Genomic DNA, 25,672 nt, shown 5'->3' with positions numbered 1-25,672 from the left:
ATATTTTTTCTCTATAAAATAGGGGTAACAATATCTACCCCAAAGTTGTTGTGAGTTTTAAATATGAAGATGATGTAAAAGCGAAGTGTCTGGCCCAGGCTGTGCACAAATGTTAGTTGCTCCCTGTCTCCCCCCACCCCCCACCTTTTCCATCCCCCTGTCAATGTACCCTTGCATTGCATGTGGGCATATCCTGAATACATGCTGTAGTAGGAGATACTATGCCGGCTTGGGTTGAGGGTTCAGTGAGGAGTTGGATTCAAATCCTGGGTCTGTGTGCTGCAGACAATAGTGAATTAGATCCTACAGTGCTCACATAGGCTGGAAAGAGACAAAGGCCTTAGAATACAGATGAAGTTCTGTGGCACCTCCGAGGACAGAGACCCCATTTCTAACCACGGTCGGACAGGTGGAAGATGAGATTGGAGCAGGAGTGATGGAGGAGATTGCATTGCACCTGGGCCTATGGATGGTGGACTTACATTTGGGGAACTGGGAAGTGAAGAGCAGTTCAGTAGAAATGGTATAAAGGGAGGCGTGGGTAGCAGGGAGGGAAGGCTCTGCAGGGGGGTCGTGAACTTGGCCAGAGAGCACAAGGAGGAGAACTCTGGGAGACAAACTTGCCAAAGTTTAGTTGGAATCCTATCATGGGAAACCTTGAATTCCAGGCAGAGGTGTTTATGGCAAAGGCACTGGGGAGCCATGGGAGGTTTTAGAGCAGGTTAGTGCCGAGTTGTGCTTTAGGTGGGTTAATCTTGGTGGTGGTGCACAGAGCAGATGAGACAGGGTGGGGTGGAAGGAGGTCAATGCCATGACCTAGGTGAGAGGTCGGGAGGCTGAGTCCTCAGAGCAGCAGTGAGAAGGGCGAGAAATGACTGCAGGAGAGACGTTTAGTTGATTTGTTTTAAAAACTTCTGTTAACTTTTCATGATGGAAAATTTAAACATGTACCAAAGTAGAAAAATTGAACGAAGCCCTATATGCCCATTCCCCAGCTTCAACAATGATGAGTTCATGGCCAATCTTGTTTCATCTCTACTTCATTCACTCCCCTCTTCCATGGCATTTTGAAGCAAATCCAAGACATCATGCCAGTTCACCACCGGTACAGTGTGCGGAGAGCTGCGACGTTTTGGCGGGCCTTGCCACCCTGGTGTTGCTTCTCGGCATGTCTGTCACATGCTGTCACATGGAGCTGTAATGGCGGGTCTGACTCTCCCTGGCCTGAGCGTCTCTTCAGGGCAAGACCACCCTACGGTCAACATGCCGTCTTTTTTTCCTGACAGTGCATAGTATATGGTGTGACCATCAGTGTGAATGACTGACTTCTGCCAGACAGAAGAGGCCTGTTGTTATTGGACCCTTTGATTTATGGCCACTGTGATCACCGCAAATTTTTCTGCTCAGGGTACCCTCTGGTAGGTTGCCAAATGAAATATAGGACACCCAGCTAAGTCTGAATTTCAGATAAACAATGAATATGTCTTTAGCATAAGCATGTCCCAAATATCACAGGGTGTATTGTACTAATAGATTATTTGTTGCTTACCTGAAATTCAAATTTTAACAGGCATTTTGTTTTTGTTTTGTTCTGGTTTGAGCTAAATCTAGCCGTGTTACCTCTGCTCTTTTCACAGAAGCCCTGGGGAGCAAAGCCCTTGACCTAAGGCAGTGATTCTCAAAGGATTGTCCCAGGACCAGCAGCATCAGCAACTTCTAGTTCAAAGCAGCAAATTTGGTTTCACCCCAAATTACAGAAGCGGAACCTCCAGGTGCTGGTGTTTGGTGCTCTGGGTGATTCTGATGGGAGCTATGGTTTGAGGGCCATTGACCTTGAGAATGAAGCTGATGGAGGCATCACTACCCCCTCTCCAAAAACATGCGGCTCTGCTCCTACCCAGAGCATTGGAGCCAGCTGCCAAAGGTGTAGAAACATCAGTAACATCATGGATGTTAGAAGGTGCTCTCTTTGCTTGGGTGTCTGTGGCTTCTCCTAGGACTACAGAGGCTTGTGCTTGCAGACTGCTCAGTGCTTGGCCTCGGGCTCTGTTCTGCCCGCCCCGATCTGTTCCTGAGCCTGCAGGAGGCTGTGAACTGGAGAATTTATTCTTCAGGCGGGATTTGCCGCTCGGGGTTGGGCGGGGCCTGGTGGCGGGAGGGACACGTGTGCCGGGAGGGAAGCAGGAAGTGACTGCAGGAGTGGAGCCGGCGGAGCCAGCAGCAACAGGGGCTGATGGAAGTGGAGTGGGGGCTGGAGAGGGCACCCTAGTGAGTCGGCTTTTCTATCTTCAGTGTCTCTGGTTGGGCCGGAGGCCCGGGGTCTGGGGCCACCAGGACAGGAGTGTGGGACTCAGAAGGGCAGCAACCCAGAGCCTGGAAGGGGGTGCCCCTAGGGAGAGGAAGAGGTTGGAGGAGAAGTTGGAGGCTTTGGCAGGTGGCAGAGGAAGTAGGAGTGTGCCCCGCAGCCCACCTCTGCCCCTCTCCAGGGTAAGCTGCAGGGCGGTGACATGCATTCCTTTTACAGTCCTTGGCCACGATCCTCTCCATTCATTGCTTCATGGTGTGTGTGGAGGACCTGGGATCCCTGGGAGCAGAGGTGGCTACAATTCCAGCTGCTTGGAGGCCCCTCCCACTTGCTCTGGGCATTAGCAGGACCTCTTGAACTTGACTGGGAATCTGGTTAACCTGCAGCAGGTCTGGGTGGGGTCTGAGATCAGACGTTTTTAACCAATTCCCAGGTCAGCCGGTCTGTGGACCACACTTTGAGTAGCAAGGTACTAGGGAACTTCTCCCCAGTCATATCTGCCCAAACCAGAATCCCTCTGCGGGATTCCCCTCTCGAGTCAGGGGTGTGTGCAGTCTCACTAAGGCCCAGACAGCCCGCGTGCTGTTTCCGCTTCTGCAACTTCAGCAGCATCTTGAGGCTGACTCTTGGAAGTGGAGCAACAGGTTTAAAAGGGGGAGAAAAAATAAAGAAATCCAGGATTTCTTTATGAATAAAAGAAATAAGTAAATAAATAAATAATTTATAAAGAAAGCCAGGAACACCCCCTGTGCTGCTGTAGTAGAATGTGGTGCTGGCGTCTTTAAATTTGGAGTGGGCAGAGAATGATCCTCTCTCCTGCTAACTAATCAAGGTTTGTGGTATTAATATCCAGTTCATGAGGAAGTGTGAGCCCCATTGCGTAAGCTGCTTTGGAGGAGCCATGGCTGATGCTCTATGTTCTCAAAGTGTTCCTGGTCTACGTATTAGAGAAAACTTTTTGTTCTCTTGCTACTGTGGGCCTTGCCAATTCCCCTTAGGGCAGGAGAACTCACTTTCTAAGCTCTCTGTCTTGTAGAAATTGTTCCAGTTTTAGACCAGCGCTTCTCATACTTTGATATTCATAAGAATCCTCATGGAATTTGATAAACTGCAAATTCTTTTTTTTTTTTTTTTTTTTGCGGCTGGCCAGTAGAACCCTGGACATTGGTGTTATTGACACCATGCTCTGACCAAGTGAGCTCACTGGCCAGCAAAATGCAGATTCTGATTCAAGCCTGGGATTCTGCGTTTCTCACCAGCTCCCAGGGGGGACCAGTGCTGCTGGTTATCGGACCACCCTTTAAGTAGGGAGGATTTAAAACAGCAAATGGGAGGAACTCCTCCAAGGGGCGCTGGGCTTGCACTGCGCATGATAAATGTTGTTTTTGTTTGGATAGAAAGGAGGGTGTCCGTGATCTTTCTTGTGTCCCTTTTCTTATTTCTCAGAGTGCTCAGGTGTAAATGGGGACAGGCTTAGAATAGTGTTTTCCTGTCCCACTATCTAGCAGGAACACCCAGGAGCTCCCTGCAGTTCACCAGCCTACAAAATCCACTTGACTTTGTCCTGTTGGCAAATGTAAATTGTTTGCTCTCTCCTCTAGCTGTCAAAAAGCACGTTCAAATACTGGGGGAAAAAAGGTGTTTTTTGTTATGACCTGTTTTGGATAAGAATGAAGAGGATGACAGCTATGTGCCTTTCTTTGTAAATGCTGTTTGATATTTTATCCACGGGCAGCTAGAAATAGATGATTGGTCTAATGATCCACACGTCCTGGTTTAAAAACAAACACAAACCATTCTTCCTAGGGTGACTTACCAAGATGACGTATATAAAAGAATGTTTTTTTTTTAAATAATTTTTTTTTTCTTTGATTGGTGTAGTTGCCATCCTGAGTTCTGTTTAGACTATGGAGACCACAGTCTGAATCCATAGATGCTATTTATCTCACAGGTTTCCTAGCCCGGGGACTGAGCTAGGGCTCACCTGGGCTCATCTGGATTTGTGTGGGCTCATAGCCTTTCCTAGTTGTGAGTCTGGCAGTGTTGCTGAGCTTCTTGGCATAGGGGCCCTGTCCACCCTCTGCCACTGTTTCCTACCACAGTCAACAGAGTTGGTGCCTTTAGCTCTTGATCTGCAGGCCAGGGCTGCTGGCTCCTTCCAGAGCACAGGGGCCTGGCAGAGCTGAGCTCAGTGGAGTCACGTCCAACCCGATGGGTGCTGGACAGCTGAATGAGGCCTTTGAGATGCGGCCCTGAGCCTCAGTGTTTGTGTGCCGGAACACAGGGTTTTTCAACAGATGGGTTTCTCTGCCTTGTAACTTTCCACAGGAAGAGGTTTGACTCCCTATCATTTCAGAGCTAGAATTTCAAACATGTTAAAGCCTGGAGGAGGTTCTCTGGGCCCAAACAAGAGGGAATGGTACTTCTCCCCTTTCTTTTTTTGGTGGGCCGTGGTGTAGCTTCAGTTGCAGTAGCAGTGTGCTGCGTTGGCCAGAGGAAATGTCATTCATGGGTCTGTTTCCTTGTCCTTGCTGACTGTCCCATCCAGGTAAGCTGGCCTTTTTCAATTCACCAAATATTTTTTAGATGCCACAAAAACCTATTTTACAGGGGTGTTCAAATGTGAAAAAGCATCTTCCTTGTTCAAAAGCAACTAAGGATGTAAAAGACGAAGGAGGCAAGCTCATGCCAAGAAAACACCAGAGATGTGCACTAGGACCGGGCTGGGGTGGGATCAGGAGAGCCTTGGTCATGGAGTTGGCAGCAGGTGGGCTACAGAGGATGCTCTGGGTTGCAATGGCTAGAAGTTTGGAAGAAAGGTATTCCAGGAGGGAACTGCATGCACGGAGACTTGGAGGCAGGACTATCTGGGGCTTGTTGAAAGTGCCATAAATAATTTGGTTGAGGTGGAGCAGGGTGCTGAAGCAGGGTATAATGGGGACATGGGCTGGAAGAGTCTGTGGGGGAATCAAAGGTCAGGCAGTAGAGTCTACTTTTCTGCAGGCCAGGGGAGCCCCATGGGGAGCTGTGGAAGTGTGATTAGGAATTAGATGGAAGAGCTTTAAGAGGACATGTGAACTGGCCACCTGTGTTTGGAAGGGACAGAACAGGTGATAGGCAGGAGCTCGTGGCATAGGCAGACTGTGTGGGGAAGGCTGCAGCAGGCCTGCTCTGCCCGCTTCCTTCAGCTGAATAGTCCGCATTCTTTGTGCTACTTCTCTTTGGAACTACTTCTCAACGATGTAGCCTCTTTTGTGAGCTCACTGGCATCTCTCTAGGGGTCCCCAAGTGCCTCCTTTCAGAGTTATATGATTTCCAGTACCTGGGGGCACTGGTGACTGAGATGGAGAAGGCCGGCCTGTGTGTGGGGTTGTCTAGGAACGCTGGGATGGCCTGGTGGTAGGTGCACGCCACCAACCCAGACAGAGGCCAGCTCAGGCAGAGGGCATTAGGCCACATGTTAAAACATGTGCATGTCACTGAAAGGAGGCTGACCCTTTCGTTCCTCTGCACACAGCTGTATCCAGCATGCTCCAAGGCCACAGCTCTGTGTTCCAGGCCTTGCTGGGGACCTTCTTCACCTGGGGGATGACAGCAGCTGGGGCAGCTCTTGTCTTTGTATTCTCTAGTGGACAGGTGAGTCGCCTTGCTTTAGTTTTTGAAGTTCTTGTGGACCCCCTTGGCCAGCCTCAAAACCATCCCACCCCACAGAACAGGTCTGCAGACTCTAACGCGCTGGCCATGCCTCCGGGTGGCGGGTGGTGGGGTTTGCTCCCTGTCTTCTTATTTTCTCCCCTTCTCCCGATGTCTACTCGCTGCAGACATGCTCATGTGCTTTATCCTCCTCTCCTGACTCTTGACTTGAAGGGACTGAGAAGTGAAGAGCCCAGTCAGTTACTGAGCCTCCTTTAGCCCGCGGCCTGATTTCTACCTTCCGTCTAATTTCTTTCAGGCCTGCAGCAGATGGTAGTATGCGGGACGGAAGAACATTAGGTTGCAGATGTAAAGTCCTCCCCTGTGGCCTGGACTTAGCTGGGATGATTGAAAAGACCTTGGGGGAAGGAAGGCTATCTGTTGCCTTTCTCTTTTACTGCATCTCCAGGACTTTCCATTCTCCCCTGCTCAGGATGAATACAGACTGACCCCCTCCCTGTCCCCCTGCAGACCCCCACGGCTGCCCACCCCTACGCCCATGCATCCTCTACATACCGTGCTCACACCCCCAGCACCCTCACTCAGTCTCATGCCCCACCCCCTCATGCACCCCTATGTCCCCCACATCTCCGCCTCCCCCCTTACTTCACACCCCCCATCCCTACAACCTCTTACATGCTCCAAACACACACCTACCTCCACCTCATCTGCCTGACATTCCTTTCTCTTCTCCAGCCCCAAACCCCGAGTCCCCAGATCTAGAGTGTCCCATGACTGTCCTGATGCATGTACAGTCCCCGCATTGTTTAGCACTCAGCCACAGCAATGGTGGGTGTGGCCCTGAGCAGGTGACTTCAGGTCTGTGTACAACACACCGTGAGCCAGATCTGCAAAGGAAAACACGTTTAGGAAGCTGGCGAGTTGGGCACTCTTGTGTTAGAGAGACCAGTCCGGCAGGTCCTGATCTCAGTGATAAGGTCCCAACCTCCCACACTGTGCTGTCCCCCTCTCGTCCTCAGCGATTGCTCCAGGACTTGGAACTCAGAACACACACCCTGGAATCACAGGTTCCCCAGCTTGTAGAGAAGTCAAATTGGCAGAGACAGAAAGTAGAATAAGAGCTGGCACGCTAGCTCACTTGGTTAGAGCATGGTGTTGTTAACACGAAGGTCAAGGGTTTGGATCCCAGTACCAGCACCAAAAACAACAAAAAAAGTGTAGAATAGTGGTTGCTAGGGCCTGGAAGGAGGGAAGAATAGGTACAGAGTTGGAGTTTTGCAAGGTGAAAAGACTGCTGTGGAGGGAAAGCTCATTTCACTTAGCATAACATCCTCAGGGGTCTTCCATGTTGCAGCAAGTGCCACGACTTCCTTCCTTTTTAAGGCTGAAGAATATGCCATTATATGTGCATACCACATTCATCCATCGAGGACACTAAAAAGTCTTATTATTGAAATAGATGCATATACAGGAGAGTACATTTTGTAAGTGTACAGCTTGATCATTTTTACAAATGCCCATGAAACTAGTGTCCAGATGAAGAAACAGAACAGCACCAGCCTTCCCACGCCTAGCAGCCCCTTCAGGTTCCTTTCCTGTCACTACTGCCACACCCACTGTCCCCTCCAAGGGTCTCTCGATCTCTAACAGCAGGGATACTTTTCCCTGTTTTTGCATTTTATTTAGATGGTGTAATCATATAGTATGTATGTATTGCTCTGTGTCTGGCTGATTTCGCCCTATTTATTTTCCAGTTTATTTAATGCTCCTGCCTGTTTGTTAGAGATACATATATATTGTGTGTGTGTGTGCATGCACATGCACACGTGTTCTCATTGCCTTATGGTATTCTGTTGTATCCTAATTGATGTGTCTTTTCTACTGTTGGTGAAATTTGAGTAGTTTCTAGTTTCTGGCTCTCACAAACAGCGCTGCTCTGGACATTTCTGTGAGTGTGCCTGGTGAATCTGAGATGCATTTCTGTTCTGGAATTGCTCAGGAGTGGCACGCACTGTGTGCTCTTCTTACTGGGGCTGCCAAATCATTTTGCAAAGCGCTTGAGCCCACCTGCACTCCCAGGGTTTGATGATTCCACCCCACCCACTCCTGACCAATACTTGGCATTCTGTTTTTAGGCCAGCTACTTTCTAAAGGTTTATAGTCGTAATTCACAGCAAGAGCTGAGTGAGACACCACACACAGCCCAATGCAAGAACAACGCTTCTGAGAATGGACACTTCTGCGTGGCTGTGGGATGGATGGAAGGGTTTACGTTTTTTTCCCCCTTCTGGTCCTTGGCCCATTTTATAATTCAGGAGTTCACAAGCTCAGGAGTGGGCCAGTGTTTATTTGTGTGACTCTCTTGGGCCTCCTGGTATCCTCTTGTCCCAGCAAACATCATCTTGTTGTCCCTTAGAAACTGAAATATCTTCTTTTCATTTTCAGAGGCGGATCTTAGATGGCAGCCTTGGCTTTGCAGCAGGGGTAAGTAGCATGCAGTGGGAGAAATGTAAAAGGAGTCATGTTTATTCTGACATTTCTCTGCCAAGGGCCATCTCCAGCCCCTCCTCAGGTGACCTCGATGCGACTCTGTGTTCCCTAGATGCTAAGGGCTCCCTCCCATCACTGACCATATTTATTTCCCAGCTTATTCGATGTCCCTGTTCTTCTTCAGACAGTGAAGGAGACTTGTTTGGCAGCTACCTCAGGACTTGTAAAATAAGATAATATTTAGGAAGGGCCTAGCCTGCTACATAGCTGGCACTAATTAAATATTCTCTTTTCTTCTTCTCCTTCCCCCTTAAAAGCCTTTTTATGGTAGACATTTTCAAACATGTAAAAAAGTGGAGAGAATCCTGTGATGCATTCCAGGTACCCATCACCCAACTGCAGTCACTTTTGACACTTGTTAATTTCATCTGCCTTCCCCCCACCCCTCTGGGAGGGAATTTCAGTGGCATCGATGACCAGAAATGGATTCTCGTACATACCTTCCTGAACTGGGGAAAGGCAGTACAGCCCCGTGGCCTGAGCGGTAATAATTGCTTGTACAGATGGCCCCTGTCTTGGCGATGGTTTGACTTTATTATTTTGTGAAAGTGGTACGCATTCAGTAGAAACCATACTTCTGGTACCAATTCACCCATTCTGTTTTCAGTACAGTGTTCAATCAGTTACATGAGATATGCAGCACTTTATTATGAAATAAGCTTTGTGTGAGATGGCTTTGCACAGCTAGAGGCTAATGTCATGTTCTGAGCACATTGAAGGGAGGCTGGGCTGAGCTGTGACGTTCAGTGGGTTAGGTGTATCGAATGCATTTTCAACTTACGATATTTTCAACTTACAATGTGTTTATCTGTATGTAACCCCATTGTAAGTTGAGAACCATTTGTACTTATCATGGAATAATTTATATGTAATACAGCCCACTTATTGGCTGGGGCAGTGGTTCTCAACTGGGGGCACTTTTTCCCCCAAGGGGACATTTGGCATGTTTGCTCGTCACTACTGGTGTCCAGCAAGTAGAGGTTAGGGATGCTGCTACACATTCCAAAATACACAAGACAGGATGTCTCACAACCACAAAGAATTCTCTGGCCCAAAGTGTCTGTTGTGCCAAGGCTGAGAAATCCTGGCTTACAGCATTTTCATGTATCATCTGTAGTCACAGAGCGGAATGTGTAAAAATTCAGATATAAATTTAAAAAAAAAAAAATAAGACAGTCTCTTTGCCCCTGTCCCTTGCATCTCATAGGTCACTACTGTCAACCCTTTTTTTTTTTTAAAAAGATAACCGGTAAGGGGATCTTAACCCTTGACTTGGTGTTGTCAGCACCAGGCTCAGCCAGTGAGCTAACCAGCCATCCCTATATAGGATCCGAACCCGCGGCCTTGGTGTTATCAGCACCACACTCTCCCGAGTGAGCCACGGGCTGGCCCTACTACTGTCAACCCTGAGTGTGTATTATTGGAGAAATTTTATGACGCACATACAAAGTGTCAGGACAGTCGAGCATGCCATAGGGCCTGGTGTTCTAAAGGCTTGGCCTCCTCAACCCAGCTCTGAGATGCTGAATAAATATCTTGAAAAAGGCAAAACTTCCCATAAGTTGACCATGGGTTGATTGGAATCCCATTGTACCTTGCACAGGTGTCTACACAGCACTTGTAACATGTTTTTACAGTCAGTGCATACATTTATGTATACTTTGTATATGCATTGCTAAACATCTTTAATATAATGCTGCAGTAACATATTTATACAATATATAGTTGTTCATAAAACCAAGTGTTCCCATAAGAGAGATCCCTGTGTTTTAAATGTGGTTAGCAACATATTTCACAGGTTGTTTTTTTTTTTCATTAGCAGGACCTAGGGAAGTGTTAATCGGTTCTCCTTAAATGACTCCTCTAGGAATTTATTTGCCTGTTTTTCTCCTGACTCCTTAAATCACTCTCCAAGTCTCTAGTAATCATTGTCTTCCTCTCCTCAGTTCCTGTGTCTGGCCTTGATTTTTGCCTGGGGTGTGAACTTAATAGGAAGAACTCTTGCCATTTAAAAAAAAAAAAAAGTCATTATTCCTTATTGGAGTCCAAGAGTAATACATCTTTAAAGCTGAAAAATATTTTAGATGACTACCATATCTAATATTTATTGAGTCCTTACTATGTACAAGGTGCTTTGCCAAGTACTTTACCTAGATTATCTAATTTAAAATTCATGACAACTCTATGAGGTTATTCACGCCCAACTTACAAGCACAGTGAGTTTAGATAAATTGTTCAGTATCACATGAGAGCAGAGGCAGGATTTGAACCCACAGTCTGATTATAGAGCTGCTACTCTTAAAAACCATAATGCCTCCTAGCTGATGGTCCAGCTGCCTCTATTTACAGACAAGAAAAAAGTCCAGGGAAAGTAAATAACCTATCCAGAACTGAAAATTGTTAGATAGTGTGGCAGAGCTAGGAACAAACCCAAAGGAGAAGTCAGGGGCTGCCAATATTTAGCAGAGTGACTTTGGGCAAGCTCCTTGGTCTTCCTGGACCTCTGCTGACCCTGCTGAGAAATGAGGACATTAGACTGGATGGTTCATTAAGACCTTTGTGGCCTTGCATGTTCAGAGGGATGAGCTGTAGCACATGTTAGCATGTATTTTTTGTTATAAGACAATTATTAAGTGTTTCTATCAGATTTTGGTTCACCTACTCAGGGATATGATTCAATGGTAAACTTAAACATGTAACTAAATGTCTTTTCATGTGTGTGAGAAAGCAGTCATTGTCTCAAAGATGTCTGGTTGAATTTGCAGGAGCTGAAACATGAAGGGTCACTGTTTTAATTTTCTTTGTTCTGTATGTGGTGGGTCTCTTTGGTGAGGTCTGAACCAACTAGGAATCTACATCAGTGCACATCTCTCTCAATGAAGAAACACTTGTGTGGAGTAAATATGACCATGAAAATGCAGAAGAGAAAGACAGTCTACTAGCCGAGAAGCTCACCTCTAGGCATGAAAAGGCAATTTAATATCTATTATTTTGTCCCATAGGGAGCTAGTTTCTTATGAAAGACGTAATTTTCTTAAGTAGGTTTTGGCTGAGTCTGCTTTTGTGCATCAAGTGGTGAATAATGTTTTCTGCAAATAACTGGCTCACTGTTGGAAGTTAACGATGCTTTGCAGTGATGTCCTTTGAGTCTGGAGGGGTGATGGTGACCAGCTGGTTCCCATTTCCTTGGAGAACTGGAGGAAGAAATGGACTTAAATTGTGGCATGAGAGGTTCAGGGAGGAAATTTCAACTGGGGCTACTGGAAAGATTTATTCTAGAGTAAGTGAGAGAGGGAAAGTCCCATAGAGGGAATAGCTGTTGGATTGGGTCTTTAGAAATCCTACCTTACTATTGGCTCTGCAGATCTGGATTGGGAAATAATTATGGCTGCTACCTTTTTCACCTTATTGACTGAGATGTAGGAAAGCCTGATATGTCCTTATGGAGATTTTTCATGGTGATGCTGCAAGACAGTGACACTCACTCCGAACTCTCATGATTGGGGGGTTAAGACCCTTAGAGTTTGTGTGATGAGGCATTTGGCATTTTATTTTTAAAGATCTCAATGGTCAGTTTCCAATGGAGGAACCACTGTGGTTCAGCTAACTGGAATTTGTCAAACCATGCCAGGCACAGGCAGTAGACACTGGGTGTATTTTGGGAGACACACCTGACTTTTGGCCCCACATTCCTGGCTCCCAATCACTGTTGGCTTTTGTGGGCTTGAGGGCACTGTGATGACAGCCCTGTCCCCTTCCCCTCTCCTCACCCCATGCAATGTGTGCTGGCAAGATGGGGACCTTCCTTCCCAGGGCTTCCTGAGCTCTGATTCCCTGCAAGGAGGAAAGCAATGTGTCACCACAAGGAGAGGGGGTGGCCAGGTGAGGGAGGAGGCAGGGAGGAGGGAAGAACGACACTCGGGAAGGAGACAGATTATTGTTATTATCATATTTTTTCTTTTCAATTTCATGCTTCAGATTTCCAATGTCATCATAAACAGTGCGGGGGAGGAAATGATATATATTACCTTCCATCTACAGTGATGGGAAGGAACGGTGTTTGTCTTGGTGGGACAGCCCACATGTCTTCTCTTGTGCTGCTGAGCATCTGGGGTGGTGTGGCTCTGAGGCCTGCCCAGAGCCCCCCAGAAGGTCTCCTCCCTTGCCCTCCTGGCCGTGTCCTCTGTCTCCTCCCTCCCCACGTTCATACTCAGGCTGTTCAAGAGAGCGGCCAAAGGCCTGTGCCCGATCTCATGGCTGGAAAGACTTGCCTCCTGTTTCTACTCTCAGCCTCTCCTTGTGGGACCAGACCTACTGTAGGGACCGGGCCAGAGCATCCTCCTTGGGGATGCCTGTTCCTCTTTCCTGTTCCCATGAAGGAGAAAGTGACGAGGAAAAGGTTAACAAGGGCTTGGAGATTCAGTTTAAATGGTCAGATGTGCATGCTCCAAGGTTATGAGAACTCTCATACATGTCTCTGTAGGAACAGGTAGAGGTTTAATACATATTCCTTCAAGGTGATGAGCTCATTTTTCATTCATTCATTCTTTCAGCCTTTATTGAAAACCTGCTGTATTCCAGTCCCTGTGCCATGTGCTGGGGATCTTAAGAAAGTGATAGGAGAAGGTCTGTGTCTTTAAGGAAGTTGTGATCTAGTGGAGAGGAAGGCAAACTACACTGGTGTTCTAAATCCAGCCCACTGCCTGTTTTTGCAAATAAAGATTTATTGGAACACAGCCTCCCATTGTGTGTGGCTGCTCCTACACTACAGTAGCAGAGTTGAGTAACTGCAACAGGACCATTTTGGCCCATAAAGCCTAAAATATTTACTATCTGGCCCTTTACAGTTGCTGGATCCTGATATAGTGTTTGTGGCAGGGTTGTCGGAGGCCTGATGGCAGTATGAACACCTGGGTGAAAACCATCAGGACCACAGCTGTGTGCTGTCAGGGACAGGGTCAGAGGTTTTGGAATGCTTCCTGGAATGTCTGGTGTTCCCAAATAGGTGATTTCCTGGGGGACACCTGGCTTTGTGGTGGACACTTCCAAAAAGGGCCTGGCCTTTGCTCAAGAAGTTGATGCTACAGCTCCTCCTTTGCTGGGGTGGGCCTTTGAAGAATCTTCAGGGGTTTGCTTTGCAGTGAAGCATGATGAAATAGTGGACCCTTCTGCTCCGTTTTCCTTGTCACATAAAGCACAGTGTTTCAAGACAGATAGCGAAGGGCAAAAGCATACAATTTGAGATTGTGAAAGAAAACTAAGTTTCCCAGCTCAAACCAAACTCAAATTTGCAACTGTCATTAGCATCTGTGGTCTAGCAGAGTGAGCTAACTTGGCCTAACGGCCTTAGCAGTTCAGCTCGGAGGAGCCCACTGGCTTTGGGGAGGTTCCTTCCATTCTGGCTCAGTGGTTCTCCATCCTGGCTGCACGTTAGAATCTTCTGGGGGAACTTTAACAATTCCAGTGCTCTGGATACATCCTAGGCCAACTACATCAGAATCTCAGGGCGGGTGGAGGGGTGAGATGAGGCGGCAGTAGTTTCTAGAGCTCCCCAGGTGATTGCAGCATGCAGCCAGAGCCAAGAATGCCTGTTCTCATCAGGACCTTGCTTTAATGAAGGGTGAGCTGGTGTTTGGAAAAATCAGACTGCTTTCAAAGGCTCCACATAACTGGGAGGCTAAGAATTCAACTGAGTCAATACTCAGGGTTGGGATCATGGTCAGAGGAGCACTGGACATGGAGGATGGGGCCTCGGAACTTGGAAGGGGGAGGCCCAGGAGGAAGCTGCTACCTCTGGTCTGCAGACACAACCCTGCCTGCTCCAGGCTCTGTGGCAATACATCATGTGTTTGACAGTTGTCTTGGCTCTCAAGACTGGTTAATCTTGATACTAGCCTGGGGTGGGGGCAGTTGTCATAGTCTTGGTTCATTTTCCACATGGTTAGGCGATAATGAACAGCCACCAGCCAGGAACTCAGGCTCTTCCTCTGGAATCCTTGCTCTATCAAAAGAAAGATAGGAGGCAGGATCTTTACTGCTTAGAAAACTTGAAATTGAGTTTAAGTTCTCACTTGATGCACAGTTCTTGTTAGGTCACATACTGTGTCTGAAAAGTCTCAGGCATCCCTCTGCCATCAGACAGGGTCATGCCTCATCAAATCCAGACAGATGGTGGGAGTGTAGATTCCCCCAAAGACCTTGGTGAAGCAAGACTTTACACTTTTTTTTTTGTAACCTAATTGACTGATTGAATTAACTTATTAGAAACTTAGCAGATCTAAATGTCTTCTGCTGCAAATTAAATAGCGAGTAGCTGACATCGCTTTTCTTATACACCTTAGTGACAGTCACATTAAAGAACTTTATTGAGTGTCAGTTCTTTTGAAGGATACTTTTATTCTGAGTGCAAGGGATCAAAGTTAATATTGGTCAAGTTTTGTCCTTTAGCCTTTGCGTGTCAAGAACAAGTCTATGCATGTGTTATTAATACAAGTGTTTTGTGGGAAGACTGCTGTTGGATTGCATATTATTGCTTTATAGCGGTGGCTTGCTCACAAGAAGGGAGAAGAGTCGATAATCAAAGCTTTGTCAAGGGCCTGTGTAATTTTAGAGATGGCCCCAATGCATGTTCTGTTTACAGAATAACTGTTTTCTTCCTTGGAGAACAGCTAGCTGCTCAGAATGCAGGAGCAGGGAGAGAATTGTCTTCATACCTATCAACTAATTAGTGGGCACCTACTACGTGCAAAGCATCGTGGGAGAGTATGCAAAGAATCAAGATAAAATCCCTCCCTGAAAGGAGCTCATGGTCTGCTGGGGAGAGAAGTCATGTTCACCTGTAATCATGGGATGGGTCAACATGTGGTTGTTAAGAAGGTAACAAACAAAAGGTGCTGGGAACCCAGGAACAGGGAGGTTAGTTCTAGTTGGGGAATTAGAGAAGATTTCTTCATAGGTGAAGCTTGAGTTGAGAGGATAGATTGAGTTTTGATAGGTGGGGGTGGGGAGGGGATGGGGAAGGAAATGAGTTATAGGCAGAGGGAACAGCAAATTGGAAGCGTAAGAGTGGAAAATACTGAGCAGTTGGCTATTGGTTTGGTTGGGAGGTGATGCTGCAGAAGTAGGTTGGGGTCCGCATGTGGACAACCTGGGGTCTCATGGAAAGGAGTTTGTGCTTTGTTCTCTAGAATGATGGGGAGTCCCTGGAGGTTTTTGAGAAGGGGACAGGATCAGAGCTGTGCTTTCAGGAAATGCATTCGGTTGGTAGCAGATAGCTTGGACACAGGGAACATGTCAGGGGAGGCTGGCAGTTGAGAGGTAGGTTGGAGGCTTTTGCATTACTTTAGGAGAAAGGTAATGATGAGGCTTTGACTTCAGGCAGAGGCAGAGGAGATTCAGGAAGTGAGAGAGCAAAGGACAGTCCTGCAGGAGAACCTAGAGGACTTGGCAGTCCTTTGTGGATGTAGCCAAAGAGATCCGAGCATACTCCAGGAACTGTACTTGGGACCTCTGCCCCTAGGGCTGTTGAATCACCATCCTGGCTTGTGGGCTGAGGGGCACTCTACCAGAAATGGGGAGGGGGATCTCTTAGGCTTACATCAGGCCTTTGTCATTTGAGTGGGTTTGTACTTTGGAATCTGTGTGTGTTGGGGTGGTCTCCATGACAACCAGACACCTACAGCTAGTTGTACTGATGGTGACGTTTCCTCCAGCACTGCTTTTAGTGATTTGTGTCCATTAGGATTAGATTTAACTGAGAGTAACTGAGACTGAGAAAATAGTGGCTTAAACAAGAAAGACCCCTCTTCTGTTAAAGAAATCCAGAGACCATGGTCGGGAAAGTAGGTCAATGGAGTCACCGGGGATCTAGACTCCTTTTTGCTCACTGCTTTGTCCTAGAGGGTAGCCTTTTTCTTTCTGGCCCAAGGTAGCTGCTTGAGCTCAGGTCATCACATCTGCCTTCCAGGAAGTAAAATGGCAGGAGGCAGGGAAATTCCCTGCAAATCCTGTATGACAGCTCCACTTGCATTGGCCAGAACCTACTTACTCATATAACCACATTTAGCTGCAAGGAAGGCTGAGATACGTGGTCCTTTAGCTATGCAGCAATGTCCCAGACAAATGTTGGGATTCTATTATTGAAAGAGAGGGCAGAATAGAGACTGGAGTAGGCAGTTAGCACTCTTGGCCATACAACCTAGTGCAGAGAGAATTTTGAGCCCTAATGCTGTTATGGATTTACCTTCTCAGTGTCTGTTTTATCTGTTGTTTTAAAAATGAGTTGTGCTATTTCTTCCTTTAACTAGTTTCCTTCTGAATGAGGGAGTAGTACATAAACTTGGTAAGTAATTCAAGCAGAACAAAGTATATACAATAAAAATAAGCTCATCAGTCTCTTTGTATCAGCCAGGGATTTTGAGATCATGAATGACAGAAAACCTAACCCAATCTGGAATAAGGGAGAAAGGAGATGTACTGGTCTATGCAGTTAGCATATCCAGGAGTAGAACTGGCCTCAGCACTGCTAGATCAAAGATATCCTGTGGATCAAAGATATCACCAGCACTTGGTTTTTCTCCATCTCCTGGCCCTGCTTTTCCCTGTGTGACTCCAGTTTCAGGTAGTCTTTCCACATCTTCTCAGGCTCAAGTCTTTCTTCCACAGCTCAGATAGTCTTGGAGTTGATTTCATGGGCAGGGAGTAATGGCCTGATGTTATATGCCCATCCCTGAATACTAATCTCTGTTGCCAGGGTTTGGACTGTGTTAGCTAAATGAGGCCCAGGCCTTGTGTACTGTTCTTCCTCTTCCCCACTTTATAGTAACAAACAAAGACTAATGATGACTAATAATGAGGGGAGGGGTGGTCAAAGCAAGTTGAGGTGTTTTGTTTTGGATGCTGGGTAGCTAACATATAGTTAGAAACCACCTCAACTTAGTGGCTTAAGTCAACAACAATTTATTATTTCTTATGGTTCTTGGTTGGCTGGGCTCAGCTAGTTGGTTCTTCTGCTGGTCTTGCCCTGGATCACTCATGAGACTGCAGACATCTGGCTGCTCCACTAGACTGGAGGGTATAAAAGGGCCTCACCTTGCAGGTCTGGGGCTCATGGTTCAGTAGTGTAGCCCAGGCCTCCTTACATGGCACTGAAAGAGTTTCAAGAAGGTGAAGGAGGAAACCTCAAGGTCTCTGGAGACCCAGACTCTGGAACTTTACACCAAACCCCTTCTGCCAAATTCTATTGGCCAAAGCAAGTTTCAAGGCCCAAATAGATTCTGTACTTCTTGGAGGGTGGATCTGCACAATATCACGATCATGCTCTGCCATCTACTGCCTCCCCTTTGCAGAAGTGACACCTGTTCACACTCATTCCTTCCAAAATCAATATTCCTCTTTTGGTGCCCAGTGCCCTCATGGTGGCCATTCCCAGCAGCCATGTGTCCTCTGCTCTGGGCCTCCCCTTTGTCTTGCTTTCTCCATCTTCCATCCCAGCTCCTATTTGGTCACCAAACCCCACCCAGTGAGAGGAAATGCAGGCTTTCTAAGTTTCTATTCAGTTTACTGACTTAAATGCCCAAGGAAGAAATTCACAGCCCTAGTTACGCTTAATTTGTTCTCAGAGCAACAGAGAAGCAAAACCTTTATGGGCATGGTAATGGGACAGTCTTAAGGCTTCTGGATCTAGTGAGAGGAAAGGGTTTGAGCTAAGTTCTTTGTCTGAGGACCATGTTGTTCTGGAAGCAAGAATTGGCTATTGGGTGAGGTGGCCTCTGTTTCATTTTATCAATCTAATTTACGGATATAAAGAGATCTTTGCTGAAGGCAGGAGGGATGGAGAGGAAGCCCACCCTGGTGTTTCTCAGGTAGGGGTATGGGCGAGGTAATGGGACAGGACCAAACTGCCGTGCCTCCCATGAGTTTGGCAAGAAACATGGAGACTGGAGGAGCTGGAATCATGGCCGAGCATCTTTGCTCACTGTCTTTCCCAAGGCCAGAGGGGTGGGTTGGCTGCTGGATGGAGTGAAGGGTTTTCTTGGTCTTCTTCCACTCTTCTCCCTGCTGGCTCCCACCCCAAGGAATGAGAGCTCAGGAGTCCCCATGAACGCCTTTGTAAAACTGCTGTTTTCCTTAGAAAAAAGGAACCCCTCGCTGGGCAGCTGTGGCTGGGAAGCAGAACACTGATCCTACACAGTCACACAGAGAATGTTCGGCCCAGATGGGGAGTCTGGAGCCCTGGGTTGGATTTGCAGCTGAGCTGCTTACAGTTCTCGTGATTATTGACAAATCCTGTAACCTCCAGGCATCTCATGGCTCCACTGAGACTGAAATCCTTCTCCTTCCACCTTGTGCAAATCCAGTCATGACCATTTAATGCTTCCATGCCCTCTGCAGAAAAGAAGGAATAAACCCCAGGGAGGCAAACATTTTACTAGCCTGTTGGTGGAAGCTGATCTTTGCTGTTAGGGTGCCCTGGCTTTTAATCCCCCGTCTGACTTTGGCTTGGGGCCACGAGCCACAGCATGTGATTTCTGCAGACTCACCAAACAACAAGCTGAATGCAACCCTCAGGCCTGATGGACAGAACTGTGCATCTGACAGGCAAGTGAATAGCTTCCTGCTTACTTGTGCATAGGGCTTTTTCTTTTTCTTTTTCTGTTTTTGCTGTAGCATTTCTTTGGAAACCTCCCTATTTCTGAAGCTCTGGTCTTCCTGTGAAGAAATCAACTATGACAGCCCTGGAGCTAAGTGAGTTAGTTCTCCAGGAGGGTGGGGGGGAAAATATATATCTATCTGTGAAATGCATAAACAAGGGGAAAATGGATTAGTATGGTATTTAAGATGGAGGAAGGGACATGCAGTCATTGCCTGTGCATAAAGTTTAAATAGATTATGAATTTGAATTTGCAGAACACTTTGTAATTATGCATGAAGCATTCGGAGGGGTGGAGGTATCCATGAGCCGATGGCAGGAAGTGCTTGCATCTATGGACTCGTGAGTCCCAAATATTATTATGTGACATTGGTTTATTGCTTTATATTTTTCAAAGCACTTTCCCATCCATTACCTCATCTGACCTTCTCAATAATCCTGTAGCTGTAGATTTCGTTATGTGCATATGATAGCTGAAGAGTCTGCTCCTCCCACGTTGGGTTTTTTGTCTGACCTGTCCATGGGAGGCTCAGGGCAGTGGGGGAGAGAGAGAGAGCCTCTGATGGTCCGTCCAGTCCCTGTGGTATGGGAGCATCTTAACTGACCATGGGGGCAGCCTAGCCCTCATCCTGTGAACTTCTAAATCGTTTGCTCATTGTACAACTATTAATTGACAGCTCCCCACCCTCCATTATGTGCCAGGTACAGTTTAGGCACTGGGGGTGAAACAGTGACTATGGCAAGCAAGAACACCTGCCCTCATGGGCTACCCTTCTAGCAGAGAGAGTGATATGATAAACAAACTGTGCAACAGAACATACAGTATGTCAGACAGATACATGTGATAGGGAAGGATGGTGGAAAGGATAGAGAGGGCCCTGCAGGGATAGGAGTCTTTGCAATCTTAAAAAGAGCAAATCAGTAAAGACACTAAGTAAGTGCTCCTGGCTTATGGGAGGCTCTCAATACATATGTATTTATTTATTTTGGATGTAGTGAGCAAATTAACCAATGCTCAAATGGATGGATGGAAGAGGAAGGATGGGCTCTACTTCCCTGTAGACCTGTGCTTCCTTTGAGAGCTTTAATGTGCCTAAGTATTTGCGTGAACTCTCCCTCTCCCCTACACCAATGTCATGAGTCAACGGGGGGCACACTAAATGGGACCCCATCTCATATGAACCTCCTGATCCCCAGGGGGAGCCCCTCCCTGCCAAGAGAGCCAGCATCCAGCTGGCTCAGTTTAGGGATGCTTCTGGTGTTCTGCAAGTTGGGTTGGGAGGTAAATTGTTGACCACTGGTGAAGGGAGAGTTTGCCTATCTTGTACTCTAACTTGACCTTTTTCATCATGGACCTGGCTCCTAACACCCTGGGGATTCACTTGCTCTGTCCCTCTTCTGGGAGCCTGTGCCCTTCCTGATCCTTGCCATGGAGTGTTTGCCTCTTAAAGAGATTTTCCCCATCTTAATCTATCACTCCCTTCCAAGATGGGATTGATAAACCCCTTGATAAGCATCTGCAGCTGCCAGAGTGCCTGTCTCTAGAGTCTAACTGTTTGTTTACATGTCCTCTCTCCCCACACTAGAAGCACTTAGATGGCAGAGACTGTCTTTTATGCTTTTGAGCCCTGGCCCCTGGTATGGGGACTAGAACATAGCTGGAACTCAAAAATATTTTTAAAGTAAGTGTTGAATGATCCTGGCGTGTGCATTAGAGGCTTTCTTTGGGGTTGGCTGCCCTTAGGCTCAGACTTCAGATGCCTGTGTGTGTGGATTGACATCACTGCAGCATCAGAATGATGCTCAAAATAAGCAGTGAGAAACCCTCCCTGCTGAGTCTATAAGGAAATCGTCTTTCTGATTCTCCCAATGAAGGAAGAAACTAATTGCATGAAAACTCATTTCGTCTCTGAAGCACTTTGAATATTTCCCCACGATTTAATTATGATGAACTTCTCAGGATGTAGTCATGCCAGGAAATGTCTCAAACCGTCAGCCTTGTGGGGTGAGCTCAGGGCAGGGGGCAATGGGCACTGTGGAGCCGAACCTTTTTTTTTTTTTAAGCACACATGTACTCTGGCATTGTAATGAACTCTGCAGTCACCTTGCTCAAGTTTAATCCTGGTTTCTCTCATTGTTAGTTGCGTGAGCTTGGACTCATGGCGTAGACGTTGTAAGTCTCAGCTTCCTCATCTGTAAAATGGAAATGACACTATAGTCTCCTTTATAGGATTGTTGTGCAGATGAAATGAGGAAATGTATTTGAAGCATTTAGCAGAGTGATTGGCACATAGTAAATACCCAGTACACGTTGATGATTGTAACCTCTTATGAAATGTGCGGAAGACACATGAGGAATTCCGGGTTAATGTAAGTCAGTGAACTCAGGTATCATGGTTCTGGAGCAGTTTTCCTCCAGTGTGTGGCCCTCATATGTTATGAAGCCCCCCTCCTGTTCACCCCCAGTTAATTGGCTTCTCCACACAGAATCCTCCAGACCTTTCTTCTCAGGAGCGTGAACCTTCTATCTTCTTTTTGTTCATTAAAAAATCAAAACCAAAACCCAAAGTGGGATCATACCAACCATAATGTTTGTTCATTCATTTATTTATTGAAATGTTTTGATGGTACATAGCTATGGGGTACAGAGTTATATTTTAATACAGGTATGAATGTGTAATGATCAAATAGGGTAGTTAGTAAATTCATCATGGCACAAATTTATCGTGTCTTTGTAAGGAGAACATTTGAGCTCCTCTCTTGCCATTTGAGAACGTGCAATAAGTTATTGTTAGTTATAGATGCCGAGCACTGCTGTACACTAGAACTTTCTTTTCCTGTCTAGCTATAATTTTGTGTCCATTAAAGAACCTCTCATTATCCCCCCACCCCGTCCCTTTCCCAGCCTTGTAGCCACAATTCTGCTGTCTACTTCTAAAAGTTCAACTTATTTATTTATTTTTTTAGCTCCCATATATGAGTGAGAATGTTACAGGGTACACTCAGCTCCTGGCTGAGGCTCCCCCAAATTGTTACCAAATTCACAGGTTCGGCTGCTTGCCCCCAGACAAAAAACAGACAACCCAAAAGTCAAATGTAGGTGAAAATGGAAGTCAGCTTTTATTCAGGAATCCCGGTGACTTGAGGAGAGATGTTGGGCTAACCCATCTCTCTGGTAAACCTGAAGGAGACTGGCCAGGCTAAAGCCATCTCCAAGACTCAGGTTTACTGAGGAGCTTTTAAAGAGGGGGCTGAAGGAATGGAACGTGGAAAAGGAAAAGCAAGAGTGAGGGGCACGTGAGCAGTGAGGGCTTCATGCAAGGTCTCAGGTGCAAGGTCTCGCCAAGACTCTGTCTAGTTTCTGCTCCCGTCTTATCTCAGAGTCTAGGTAGTACGTGCAAGTCTGCAGCTTCAGCCTGGCTGGAAAACAACTTTACATTCATGTAAACAATGTCATCTTGCCCCATAAGCAAGGTCTAAAATATCAAATAACCATGGGAAAAGAGGGAACTCCAAAATGAATGCAAGAAAAAAAACTATGTCTTCTAAAAATCTTTTAGAGCCCATGTGGTTTTAGGTCCCAACATGGCTTCAGTCCTGCTCACTCCAACAATTTTATGATGTATGTATACCACATTTTCTTTATCTTGGTTTTTCTTTATCTTGGCTCTTGTGAACAGTGTTGCAATAAACATGGGGTGCAGACATGACGTTTAAAGGCATGCTCTTTCACTTATTCTGAACTTTTCCTGGTTATTTTGGTGATTGCCTAATACTCCATCACATGAACTCACCACAACATGTGTCTTTGCATTTATTGAATTATAATTGAAATACATCAGACTGCACATATAACCGTGACATTTTTAACTAATGACATGTTGGACATTTAAGTTGGTCCCCATTTTTTCAACTTATTGTTTATTTTTTATCAAGTGAATAGACATACCCATCGAGAAACAGCAAATTTTGTTTTTGTTTTTGTTTTTTTTTAAAGGTTACTGGTAAGGGGATCTTAACCCTTGACTTGGTGTTGTCAGCACCACGCTCTCCCAAGTGAGCTAACCAGCCATCCCTATATAGGATTCGAACCCATGGCCTTGGTGTTATCAGCACCACACTCTCCCAAGTGAGCCACGGGCCGCCCTCAGCAAATGTTAATAAAAGGATTAAAAAGAAAAAATCAGCAGTTCTCCCTCTCCACCTTCCACGTCCCTGCCTTCTTTTCCAGAACTAACAGTTTTTGTCTGTTTCTTGAGAGATTTTCTCCCATATTTCTAAATAAATTTATTCTGCAATTTCTCGTTTTGGAAACCAGCGTCCTTCAGTTCTGGTAAACACCGTTTTATTTCCCATTCATAGTCCCCTCTGCTGGCCCTCTGTTCTCTCCTCATTAGTTTGATTAGTTGGCTCTTGGACTTCCTGGACTTAATCTCTCATTTTCCTCTCTTTTCTGTCTTTATTTTATAATTTGTTTGCTGTTTCGTTCTGCATGGTGGGAAATTTCATTGACTTTAACTCCTTAAGTAGAGCAAATGTTTCTTTTTCAGTTGTTTTTACAGTGTTAGTTTTTGAAAACTCTCTTATTCTCCCTGTTTTTATTTTTGTTTTTTTTCCTGCCTTTAGCATTTTATCTTTTTGGGTGGAATTATTCTGTGCATTCTGATATTAATGGTAGGGTTTCCTTCTTGTCAATGTTGTCTCCCTGAATTCTCTGGGTTCCCTCTGAGATCCTTCTTTTTTTCCTCCTTGCTTGCTGTGCTCTCCCTCAGTGACATTGGAGGTTCACATTTAAAAATAATTTCCAGCTGAGTGAAAAATGGTGCCTTGCATTAGTGATAGCCAAACTTTTGAGTGCCTAGTACATGCCAGGTACATGTATTGGCTTATGCAGTCCTCAAAACTGCTCGATGGCGTTAGGGACCATTACTCCAATTTTACAGGTGACAAAACTGAGGCTTATGGAGGTGATGTGAGTTACCCAAGTGAATTTGTACTCAGGTCTATCTGATTCTCCACGTTGTGCCCTAAGCCTGGTAGTTTTTCCTGATTTTTCTTTGATTACAAGTGATGTTAAACGTGTCCTCAGTAATTTAGTACCCCTTGGCATTTCTTTTGTGATGACTTGACTATTTACATTCTTTTCCTAGTTTATACTTTTAAATTATTATTTTCATCAGCAGCGTTTGAAGTCAGCCTTTAGCATCTTGAGTCTCTCCTCCCTTATCTTACATCCAGTCCGCTGCGAACCTGTCACCTGTATATGACCACAGCTCCTGGGCCTCCTCTGCAGTCTCCCTGCTTACGGTGTCTGCCATCCCCCCTATTCCAGATGTTCATCTGGCTTTCTGCTGGACAGCTCGCACCTGACAGGTTCAACGGAGAACTCTTGACTGCCCCACTTTGCTTCTGTCCCCATCTTACCCTCCAAACCTGCTTTTCCCAGGTTTCTCTTCTCATTTAACGATGTCACCTTCTACCACTACACTGCACAGGCTCCAACCTGGAAGTCATCTTGATTCCTGTCTGTCTTGGGTTGCATAGTGTACCCCTCCGCTCCCTGCCCCCCAAATTCCTGTCTACACAGAACCTGTGAATGTGACCTGAGTTGGATATGGGGTCTTTGTGGATGCAGTCAAGTTAAGATGAGGTCATACTGCGGTAGGGTGGGCTTTGAACCCAATATGCTTGGTGCCTTTATAAGAGGGAAGTTTGGGCAAAGGGACACAGGGTAAAGATGCCACATGACTGGAGTGATGTGTCTATAATAAGCCAGGGAACAGTGAGGATTGCTGGCAGGCACTGGAGGCTGGAAGAGGCCAGGATGGATTCGTCCCTTTAGAGGGAGCATGGCCCAGCCTACACCTTGATTTTGGACTTCCGGCCCCCAGAACTGTGAGAGAATACATTTCTGTTGTTTTAAGCCCCCCAGTTTGGGGCATGCTGTTACGGCAGCCAGAGGAAACAAATACACTTTGACTGGACCCTGCCTCATCCGCTTCATTGACAAGCCTGCCTTGTCCTCCAACAAATGCATCCCAAATATGAGCACTGTTCTCCACCCGCACTGCTGCCACCTGGCTTAGACCAGCGTCACCTCACGTGGAGCTCCTGAAAGGGCCCCCTGGCTAGCTTCTCTGCTTCCCCATCTCCGTCTACTCCCCCCTCCCCCCACAGCCCCCTGCACCCATGGGCACTGCTTTATCTGCTGAAGCAGAGCCAGCTTTTGTAAATGCACATCACTCCACACCACTCCCTGCTCCAGGAACACAATCCTAACTCCCCCGTGGTCCGGAGGACCCTGTCCTCCTTCCCCTCTCCTCTGGTGACCCTCCTTGCTGTGGTCACTATGTTTCAGTCGTAGTCATTTCTTTCTTTCTTTCTTTTTTTTTGCCACAAACAGACCAAGCTTGTTCTGCCCTTAGGAATTTTGCTTGCTGTTTTCTCTACTTAGAAGTGCACAGTGGCTCCTACTCATCACTGAGGTTTTGGCTCCAATGTCACCTCCTCAG

At 46.3% G+C, this 25,672-nt stretch overlaps 1 protein-coding gene across 1 annotated transcript in view; it reads left to right on the top strand.

The window, feature by feature from the left end:
* Positions 1-2,239: 2,239 nt before the first annotated feature.
* The window catches only part of SLC39A11 (solute carrier family 39 member 11), a 360,418-nt gene continuing 336,985 nt past the window's right edge, over positions 2,240-25,672 (top strand). The window contains exons 1-3 of the mRNA XM_063081195.1: positions 2,240-2,268; positions 5,823-5,941; positions 8,405-8,443. Coding sequence (XP_062937265.1) covers positions 5,834-5,941; positions 8,405-8,443 — 147 coding nt within the window. The 5' untranslated portion in view covers positions 2,240-2,268; positions 5,823-5,833. The remainder of the gene's footprint in view (positions 2,269-5,822; positions 5,942-8,404; positions 8,444-25,672) is intronic.

The sequence above is a fragment of the Cynocephalus volans genome, chromosome 16, assembly GCF_027409185.1.
Source record: "Cynocephalus volans isolate mCynVol1 chromosome 16, mCynVol1.pri, whole genome shotgun sequence".
Classification (NCBI taxonomy): Eukaryota; Metazoa; Chordata; class Mammalia; order Dermoptera; family Cynocephalidae; genus Cynocephalus; species Cynocephalus volans.
The sequence above is the reverse complement of the archived record's forward strand: the minus strand, read 5'-3'. Positions and strand labels throughout refer to the sequence as shown.